General features: G+C 38.2%; 2 protein-coding genes across 5 annotated transcripts; one reads left to right on the plus strand and one right to left on the minus strand.

The window, feature by feature from the left end:
* Positions 1 to 605: 605 nt before the first annotated feature.
* LOC106296237 (uncharacterized protein At2g33490-like) lies at positions 606 to 4,138 on the plus strand. 4 transcript variants are annotated; one of them, XR_001261169.1, is made up of 10 exons: positions 606 to 938; positions 1,173 to 1,245; positions 1,310 to 1,381; positions 1,485 to 1,546; positions 1,644 to 1,712; positions 2,102 to 2,130; positions 2,220 to 2,430; positions 2,519 to 3,497; positions 3,858 to 3,956; positions 4,051 to 4,138. XR_001261169.1 is itself a non-coding variant. In XM_013732319.1 (9 exons), exons 1-9 carry the CDS (start codon positions 819 to 821, stop codon positions 3,890 to 3,892), a joined length of 1,650 nt encoding a protein of 549 aa, XP_013587773.1. In that variant the 5' UTR covers positions 606 to 818; the 3' UTR covers positions 3,893 to 4,009. The 4 variants fall into 4 exon arrangements, 3 of the variants coding, with proteins under 3 accessions (XP_013587773.1, XP_013587774.1, XP_013587772.1); XM_013732319.1 differs by lacking the exon at positions 4,051 to 4,138 and having other exon boundaries at positions 3,858 to 4,009; XM_013732320.1 differs by lacking the exon at positions 4,051 to 4,138 and having other exon boundaries at positions 3,844 to 3,885.
* Positions 4,139 to 4,240: 102 nt separating this feature from the next.
* Positions 4,241 to 7,703, minus strand: LOC106296235 (acyltransferase-like protein At3g26840, chloroplastic). The gene is made up of 13 exons (XM_013732317.1): positions 7,360 to 7,703; positions 7,247 to 7,298; positions 7,120 to 7,175; positions 6,884 to 7,042; positions 6,708 to 6,812; positions 6,483 to 6,589; positions 6,284 to 6,405; positions 6,063 to 6,171; positions 5,654 to 5,784; positions 5,211 to 5,580; positions 5,042 to 5,155; positions 4,878 to 4,963; positions 4,241 to 4,806 (listed from the first exon to the last, which is right to left on the minus strand). The coding sequence occupies exons 1-13, from the start codon at positions 7,685 to 7,687 to the stop codon at positions 4,497 to 4,499; spliced, it is 2,049 nt and encodes a 682-aa protein (XP_013587771.1). The 5' UTR covers positions 7,688 to 7,703; the 3' UTR covers positions 4,241 to 4,496.
* Positions 7,704 to 9,915: the final 2,212 nt, after the last annotated feature.

Here is a 9,915-nt window from a genome sequence, read left to right on the forward strand (position 1 = left end):
ATACACACGGGCATACACATACATCATACATCATACATCATACATCGAGCTCTTTCAACATTGCACTATTGGTAGAAACAAGCCAAGTAGAGAAGGATGCATAGAGGACAGTCATAGTGTCTTTAGTATTAGGGGTTTCTTTTGATTTCCCTTCAATTCGATTCTATTTTATCCGGTGTGTACTTGTAATTTTTTTAACCAATGCCCGATTCAGAATAATTAATATAATTAATATTATTAAAAAAAAAAAAAAAACTATTGGCCGTAGTCCTAATAAAGTAATAATATGAGTCGTAATCATAATGCTCCGATGATATCGATTACTTGTTCTCATGATGATCAAGCGAGTCGTATTCAAAGTCATATAATTTATGTGATCCAATTGAAATCAACATCAGAATTCAAATGTTCAAATCTAAACTCCTTGACGAAAACAACAAGCAGATATGTTTGACCATCTTCCGGTCAAATCCAAAATGATGACGTGTCGGCACTGTCATAAAACTTTTGACCTTTTGACCTTTTGACCTTTAATATCAGTTGAGATTCGGCCACATGTAAATGATCAAATCTGAACCGTTGGTCATTACTTACACGCGTGAGATTTCTTCCCCAATATTGGTCTCGTCTCCGTCTTTCCGGCGGTTGGATCTGTTTCTTTCTTTGACCAACAAAAAAAGGAAACTTTTTTGAGCTTTTTCTTTCTTTCATTGAACACAATACTTGAATCTCACTTCTCTCTCGAAATCTCATATTGTTAGTAAGTCTCTGAATTTTGTAGAGGAGTTTGTTCTGATTGATTAGGGTTACCGGGAGATATGATGAAAGCATCGTTGGGGAGGTTAAGGAGATTCGCATTGCCCACCAAGGTCGATGCGGTTAATATTGAAGAGCTTTTCCCCACTGCACAGATTGATGGCCTTGCTCGAGCCTCCAAGGTACAAATTTTGTAGATGAGATTTTAAACCCATTAGTTGAATTTGACATGTAGTTAGTTACTTAGTTAGTTATGGTAAAAAATTAAAAATGCTAACTGGTGTTAGTTAGTTACTTGGTTGTTTTGTTTCCGGAATTAGACTGGATGATTCATTAAATTTGGTTATAATGATAAATGAGGTTAAAAATGTTTGTTTATAATTTGGATATATGTGGTGTATAATTGTTGATTCCAGGATATGCAAGAAATGAGAGAGAGTTATGATAGATTACTCTCTGTTGCTGCTGCCACTGCCAATAGCGCTTATGGTAAAAAATATATCTACAACTTTTTATCATCCACTCTGGTTAACATTTTTGTTTTATTTGTCAGAGTTTTCTGAATCATTGGGGGAGATGGGTTCATGCTTGGAGCAAATCTCTCCTCATAACGATGAAGAAAGTGGTAAGTCTGTTTTCTTTTCTTTTTTTGAAGATTCATCCGTCATGGATGGATGTTTTGTTGTGTCCTGTTTGACATGCTGTAACATTGTTTCTTTCTTCTGAAGGTAGAATTTTGCTCAAATTGGGTCAAGTTCAGTTTGAGCTTCAGAAACTCGTCGACACTTATGTATGTTGTGTGTTGCACCCTTGTACTTTCCCTGAAGCTGTATGTATAAATTGTGATCAAACTGAGACAAGTTCTTGTTTTGCTTTTTTTCCTTCAGCGTTCTCAAATATTCAAGACCATTACACGACCGTCAGAGTCACTTCTTAGTGACCTTAGAACCGTGGAGGTATGCTCTAGCTTTAGTGATAGAGAGTCAGAGATCAAGGGTTTGATCTCAAACTTGGTAACTTGTATTCGAAGGAAGCTTCGAAAACAATGAAAGGGGCACAAATACTCTTCGCAGTGCCTTTTGCAAAGCTCTTTTAAAACCTAAAACTTATAACTTCTTATTAATCAAATCGTATCTTACAAAAGCCATAAGAGAGTTTTTTATATAGAACTCTTAAACCGTCGTAATAAAACCTATTCCTAATAGTTAAAACCCAAAGATAAGGAAATAATCATAAAACGGAAATAACTCAAAGATAAGGAAAGTAAGGGTTAAAAAAGGACCAAATTGACGAAACAAAACCTTGATAAAGATCTGCTAATCTTTTTCTTTTCTTTCCCTCTCAGGATATGAAGCAACAATGTGAAGAAAAGAGGTCAGTTATCTCCTGCAATGTAGTATTTTCCTTTCTCAGTATTTGTTTTGATTATTTTTTGCCTAAACGTCTTGAGTCTTAACTTACAGAGACGTTGTTAAGAACATGGTGATGGAGCATGTGAAAGACAAGGTGCACCTTAAGGGCAGTAAAGGGGAGAGACTTATACGCCCACAGTTGGAAACTGCCCGTGATGAGCTACAAGACGAGGCCACTTTGTGCATTTTCCGATTAAAATCCCTAAAGGAAGGACAAGCTCGAAGTCTCCTCACACAAGCAGCCCGCCACCACACTGCTCAGGTACCTTAGGTTACTATGTTTGTAAGCAACTGATCTGCACAACTAGTGTCTCTTATGCTTTCTTTTATTTCTTTATATATTTTCATAGAAGCATCTATTCTTGGCTGGTCTAAAATCACTTGAGGCAGTAGAGCAACAAGTCAGAATTGCTGCGGAGAGACAACACATCGACTGTGAGCTCTCTGATAACGAGAACGAAATGGAATGTAGTGAGGATGATGATGACCGACATTTTAACAGAGATGGAGAACTCAGCTTTGACTACATAACAACTGAGCAGAGAGTAGAAGCTCTACCTACACCACATGGATCGATGAAGGTAAATGCAGATCATAGAGAAGAGAACCCAATGTCATACCAAGATCGCAGAAATAGCAGCCATTCAGCACCGTTGTTCCCACAGGAGAAGTCTGCAAACACTTACGTATTACCAACTCCTGTCGATTCAAGGTCCTCATCAATCTTCACGCAAGCAAACCACAGAGCACACTTATGGCATTCATCTCCGCTTGAACCCATAAAAACAGTTCATAAAGATGTGGAAAGCAACCTCTATTCTCGTCTTCCTCGTCCTTCAGAAACTACTCAGCACGCATTTTCTGGACCGGTCAAACCATCCTCAACCCGTCTTCCATTTCCGGCGCAGGCTCACTCATCTTCTCCAAGGATGTCTCCTGCGGCTTCACCTCCTCTTGCTTCTTCTCCGCGGATCAACGAACTCCATGAGCTTCCAAGACCACCGGGTCAATCTGCTCCTCCACGACGCTCTAAATCTCCTGTTCTGACTAGTCACTCATCTCCTGTTTCCGCTTGGAGTCAAGAAAGAAGCAATGTAGCTGTGTCCAAGAACATTGTAGCATCACCACTTCCGTTTCCACCTTTGGTTGTACCAAGAAGCTACTCCATACCTTCGATAAACCAGAGAGAACAACCCTTTCCTGACACTGACAGAGTAGTCTCTCCACCGCCTCTGCCTCTAACTCCAGCGTCTCTGATGAATCTCAGATCGCTCTCTCGGTCTCGGTCTCGGGTCGGGGAAGCTGCTTCCCAGAGCGGTCAAATAGGAGGTAACAAACAAACACTGTGTTTTTGTAACCTTGGAACTGCGAAATCTTCATCAATTCTGATATAGAAAGTAAAATATACAAGTCTGATATTTTGTAGTTCTTTGGTTTTTTGAATCTCCTAATTTGTAGCACTATACTGTTTTTTGTTTCCCTTACATATCTTTGTAACTTTGAAAAGAATTTAGTTGTCGTTTTCTGAAAATTAGGAGAAGGAAATTGAGAAATTAGAGGAAATGTTGCCTTACAAAATCCATAATTATTATTTTGGTAGTTTAAAGACAATCGTGAATATTATTTCTATCTCTATGAGAAAGTCACAATATTCATGTCACTGACAATGGGCCAGTTTATTAAACCAAGGGTTGGACAAACTATCTGAGAATGTGAAGAACTGAACTGAAACCAATCCGAAAATTTAGTACCGAATAATGGGTACAAAAGCCATGATTCTTGAAGGAGGTTAGTCTCGTTAATGTTGTAAAACTTTCATCTATCATTTTACTCGACTCCAGTGATCTGCATCCCATAAATGGTTCCTCAATATATGTAAAAGGTTCGGTAGAAGCTTGAGTGGACGTCCCATTCAAAGATCATTGATGGGTTCTTTCGAAGATATTCGTATGGGCAAACTAATCACGTCTCATATACTACTCACAACGATCAAGCCAAAGAAATTAACACATTTTACATTTGACTCACACCTGTTCTCTCTTTGCCATTCTTAGTATTGCTGGTGAAACATCTCTTCAAAATCACAGAAGCTTCCATAGTGTTGGTGATGATTACTTCTTATTGTACTATGCCTCCATAGATATCTCTGGAGTATCATTACCCAGAAATTCCAAGATATTTGAAACTCTGATTCCGAAGTTGTATTACATTTTTTTCCTTATTTGGTAAGTTATCAAAGATTTAATGATAGTCATTGTCAGGTATATCAAATAAAAGGTTTTGTTTGAAACAACACTTATCTCATGTTGGAGGTTTAGTAGCTAAAGTTTAATGATTTGGGAAATCAAAGGTTGGGATTTGAGAAGAGAGACCATGTGAGAGGTAATAAAGCAGCCTGGGGAATATGTTTCTGTAAGGATCACTGTCTCTTTTGGTCTTCAAATAGGTCATACACCTTTCTACTTCAGACTTGACCTCCAAGTAAACCTCATGAGCTTTCTCTTTATCATTTAGCTCTTTCTCTCTACCTTTTGTTTCTATCGGTTTCCCAAAGTATATGTAATACCTTCCCGGTATCTTTGGAATTAGTCCAGGCATATGCAAATCTTGGTTCCTCACTTCGCCTTCTTCATCATTCCTGATCATATTTTATCACCACCAGATTTTCATTACTATATATATACAATCTTGAAAAGAGATTGAATATACCTCAGCTTAATAGTGTCCTGTGTTATCTCTTCTATGATGTTCTTCAAGAAAGGGATCTTCATTTGATCATTGTAATCCAAAACCATCTGTGATATTATTCCATTACTCCAACAAAGTTACTGATTGAAACAAAAACTAGAAAGAAGAAGAGATTTGTGCTTTACTTGACAGAGATCATCTTCTCCAACAGCGCCGAAAGGAATGATTTTTGTTCCAAACTTAGATGCGATCCTGACAAACTCTGAATGTTCAGGCCAGAACAGCTTGTATTCTTCACCCTGCAGAAAATGTGTCAGAGCAAAAACATGGAGGAAACACAATCAATTAAGTTACCTTTCTGTGCAAGGCTTCGCGGACACCTCCAGGATACAAGACTACATGAGCCTTTGAACGAAGCAGCTTGTAGAAATTGGTATTCGAGACGGGAACTGCGCCTATGATCCGAACCGAGTCGAACATCTGCATATCAGGGAGCTTTGAGCCTATCTTTTTGGCAAACATCACTGGATGTGCAAGGCCACGCAAGATAATGTTCCTCTCTTTCAAGAAATGAATTGCTGCTGGACGCAGTTCGAGACCAAGCAACATGTGGTTACCAACATACAGAACAGGTCCCTCCGAAGGTATTCCTGCAAGTGATCTTACTACTGTACCGTTGTCTAGAGTTGAGAGGAATACTGGAGAAACAGCAGCTGTTAGCAATCTGAGCCACAGAAAAATAATAATACTACTTCAGTATTTACTTACAGGATACTGTGTTGATTGAAATCACTTACCTTTGTGATTGTTCAAACTCTTTGAGCTCAAAGGGAGTAGGCAGAGTGTAATCAGAAATGTAATCAAGTTTCTTCCCACGGCGATAATAATAGGCAATCTTAAGGATGGTCGCCAGATCTACCCCATCCTCCTAACATATATAGAAACAATCGAGCTGTTCATTAGTAAACCAAACACAATCTTGATGATGCAAGAAGTCTCTATATTGGTTAAAGACTGCTAGAGACTAGATTTGCTTCATCACTTCACTGAAATAGGACTCAAAATGCAGCAAGATGTTGTGAATCTATAAATTAATTGTTCTAAAAACGGCATCTAGGTGCCCCCCTAGTAACACATATCCCACAAAAGCGTTTAATTACCGTCTAACGATTTATTGGAAATTGTATAACATAAAGAGCACCTTACCAAGAAGAGGAACTGTCCATTATTCTCAAACTCACGGACTTCACATTTCGGCAATGCACAACAGAGTCTTTCAATGTCTTCTTTGTTCAGTAGCCATTGATCACGTCCACTGCAATATCCATAGACAACGTATTATAGCTACAACTCAGCTTCTTTACAAGCGAATATATTGCTGGACTTCAACTTGTAATTTAATAATGAAAACAGAGAAGTTTATGAACCTCAGAAGTATCAGGGTTTGGGCTTTGACTGTGTACATGTGGGACTTAGCAGATGCTGAAGCAGACTTAAGCAGTTGAAGTTTCCATAGAAGTGTTTCCTTGGGAAAGATCCTAGCCAGAGTCTGTTAATAGTTACTAGTTAAACACTATGGTACAACACATGCAATAAATGATTTGTTCTCCTAAAATAGAGTCTTACAGGCAGATTAGCTGAGGCTGCAAAGATGTCTCCTAAGAGTCCTCCACCCACCTGCGTGACAGTTTCATTCAGCATACTCTCGAACATTGCTGCATACTGATGATAACCTATAATAACAAAATACCGTTAGTCCTGACTTTCAAGCAGAACCTGACACTGAAACCTAGTCTGTTGCATCTTTACACCCATACACATGGAAGAATATACAAGGAGTTGATACTTCACCTTCACTAAACACAAAATTATCTTCCATCAAGCTGGGAACTTGGTCGGGCAATATTTCCAGTAGACTCGATAAAGGTTGCAACATGAAGTTGTTTAAGCGTGTGACTGCATCAAAGAGTGTCTTAAAATGAGCACAAGACAAGAGAATAAAGAGAAAGCGAGTAGTATCCTTTTACCTGGATTAGCAAGAATCAAGACAATATCAATATCAGGGTTACTCGCTGCAACATCTAGAGCAAGACAAGCGCCCACAGATTCTCCAACAATATAAACAGGTCTATTTGGGGAACGGTAGTACTCTGACCTAACTGTCCTCTCTATGATTTTCACAATGTCTGAAAATTTACATAAAACAAGTTTAATAATAGAGTTGATTATGCAAACGGTAATGAAACAACAGATAAGAAGGCACCTCGAGCAGGTGTACGATCCGTGGCTGGAAAGTGAAGGCACCATACGTCGAATATCCTATATATGATCAAAAAAGTCAATGAGATTAGAAAGAAGATTGAGTAAAGTTAGTATCAAACATTACTTACTCTCCAAGTCTCCTATGCTGGCGAATGAGCCCTAATCCAGTACCATCGATCCCTGTAGTTTCTTTAACTTGAGACACACGTTTCTTTCAGAAGCAATATTAAAAAGGACGAACCAGGTATATAGAGGAGAAGAGGAGATCCTGGAGCGCGTGAGCTGCATTCTAATGGAGAGAACCACCGAGGTGGACCTCCATCTCCCCCCTCTGATATGTAGAAATTTTCAGCTTCAGCCAAAAAGTCCGTCAAACTCTTCCTCTCCTCCGGCCTCGCCGCTTCCGTTTCTGAATACGGATTCACCGTCGCTGTCACTTTTGATCCATCCCTGAGACGTCCAAGCGCGATGGAGGTCAGCCGTTGGTTTGACTTCAAGTAGGAAAAATGAGGTCTTCTTGAACCTGAGGAGAAGATGGGACAGACACCATCGGTGATGGTAATCGCCATTGACGAGAAAACTCGAGTAGCAATGGTAGATGAACATTCTCGTTGTTCAACTTAATCTTCAAGCAATGGAACATGAGAAGCTCGTGCTCACGAGAAAACAGCCAGCGATGCGTGCTACTGCTCCGCCATTCTTTCCACTCTTTTCTTCTTTTTCTCTAGGTCGGTTTGTTATTTTACATTTCGGTTTGAATTTGGTTTAGACTTGGTTTTATGAAATTCAATTCACCAACCATATTATAGTTTATTTAGGGTTTAGATTAGAAAAACTAGTTTGTCCGAGTAAACTTACAATGACTAATCCAAACGCTATTAAAATTTAAAAATGATGATCAAGTAAAAGATTAATATGATATTGAGATTAACTTAAATACAGTTGAAGAGTTACTTTTTAGAAAAAAGAACGTTACCTATTTTATTGTACCATCATCCAGAATAACGACCCCCATTGCATATATTCTCGTAACTGACAGTATAAACGTCACTAAGGCCATGATATTCTGCTTGTCACTGGATGGTATAAACGTCACTAAGGCCATGATTAACCCCGATCTTTTAATTGGGGTTCTTAGCTTCGGCTAAGAAACGGTTCTTAGCTTTTAACTTAGAAAAACTAAGAACCATCTCTTAAATAAGAGATATAAGAGAAGTCTCTCAGCCGAAAAATGTAAAAAGAAATAATGTCAAATCATGAGTTAAAAATCTCAAATAAGAAACCCGGGTTAATCACGCTCTAACACTCTTCGCCACTGTTCCCTCTACCCCATACATGCAGCTTTTGAAAATAAAATATATTTTATTAGTACTTAATTTTAATTGTGATGCAATGTTTTGAAAACAAGACCAAACATTGATTCTGCATTTACAATTCGGTCAATGGTTAGACAGGTCCAATAGGATTTTAACTTTTAATCGTATTTTAAATTAATTAAATAGAGCAAAGTCAAGTGCATGAACAGCTGAAGATGCAATATGAATGTTTACCTTCTCTTGTAAACGCGAACGAGCTTGAGAATCAAATAGAAAGCCTAGAAGCTAAGCTCAAGAAGCAGTCTGAGGATTTCTCCAAGTCTTTACGGACGTGCGGGTCAAAAGGTCCAGAACTGAAGTCGAGGCATCTTTACAATTACGAAAGACAGAGAAAGATGAGCTATCAAGCACGATTGTATCGACGAAGAAAGAATCAGAGTCTTTGGCATAGGAGTTGCAGCTTATCAAAGATGAAAAAGAAGCATTCGTTACCCTTTTAAAATCAGAAGTAGAAACTGCAAGAGCTCAATGTGATGATCGAATATATTCTTTGTCCAAGAATGAATCAGAGATCGAGAAATACAGAAGCAACAAGGAAAGGCTAATACCCCTGTTCTAAAAATCAGCCGCCTAGGCGCTACGCGTCACCTTTTTTTTTTTTTAATAATATTTTTTTATTTTATTTGATCTAAAATTTTATAAATATCATTTATATTCAGAATTTTGATGAAAATACACTATATTAAGTTTATATATTCTATTTGTGTGTTTTATACAATCTTAAACATGAAAATGTATTAATGTTATACACAATTAAAGATTAACATGTTTTATAATACAGTAAACCATCTAAAAATTCCGCCCCGCATAATTTCCGATTAATCCCCGATTTTCTCTTTAGGCGCTAGGCCCAACCCGACCGCCCGACTAGCGCCTAGCGCGTTCCCGAACAGGGGCTAATACTGCTCGAGGTAACACTAGAACATTCATTACTTGCTAGATATTTTGATGTTGATGCCAACAAATCTGTAATCCAGGAACACCTCAAACTAAAGGAAAATGCTTTAGAAGCCCCTTCAAAGATGTTCATCGGAAAAGAAAACGATTTGAATAACCAAATCGAGGAATTGGAGACTCAACTCAACCAAATAAGTCCAAGTTGCCTAAAGGTAAAGAAAGAGAACTAACCTATTAAAAGAATTAAATTGCATTGCTACTACCCTTAGCACTAGAACATAACTGTGGTTCTTTTGTAAACAGACTCGTGAATCTCTGCATGTTACAGAAGCAGATATTGCTTTGCAGAACAGAGAAGTACTGTCATTGAACAAAAGGTATGTTCATGAACCAAATACAAACTGAAGAAACTACCATCATTTCTGATTATTGTCTTTTCCACAGTGTTGATCTTGAAGACTTGGTAAATGAAATAGCGTCGTTAAAAGAGCAAAATGGATTGATGGAGATGGAGCTGAAGGAGA

Source organism: Brassica oleracea, chromosome C6 (genome assembly GCF_000695525.1).
Source record: "Brassica oleracea var. oleracea cultivar TO1000 chromosome C6, BOL, whole genome shotgun sequence".
NCBI lineage: Eukaryota > Viridiplantae > Streptophyta > Magnoliopsida > Brassicales > Brassicaceae > Brassica > Brassica oleracea.

Bases quoted from the DNA above. Each gene is read 5' to 3' on its own strand.
- LOC106296237 (XM_013732318.1), top strand. From the start codon at position 819: ATGATGAAAGCATCGTTGGGGAGGTTAAGGAGATTCGCATTGCCCACC. The intron at 1,246-1,309 runs GTAAAAAATATA...TTTATTTGTCAG, and splicing joins CACTGCCAATAGCGCTTATG to AGTTTTCTGAATCATTGGGG. The intron at 2,431-2,518 runs GTACCTTAGGTT...ATATTTTCATAG, and splicing joins CCCGCCACCACACTGCTCAG to AAGCATCTATTCTTGGCTGG.
- LOC106296235 (XM_013732317.1), bottom strand. From the start codon at position 7,687: ATGGCGATTACCATCACCGATGGTGTCTGTCCCATCTTCTCCTCAGGT. The intron at 6,406-6,482 runs GTAAGACTCTAT...AACTATTAACAG, and splicing joins CAGCCTCAGCTAATCTGCCT to ACTCTGGCTAGGATCTTTCC. The intron at 4,964-5,041 runs GTAAAGCACAAA...ATAATATCACAG, and splicing joins GAGAAGATGATCTCTGTCAA to ATGGTTTTGGATTACAATGA.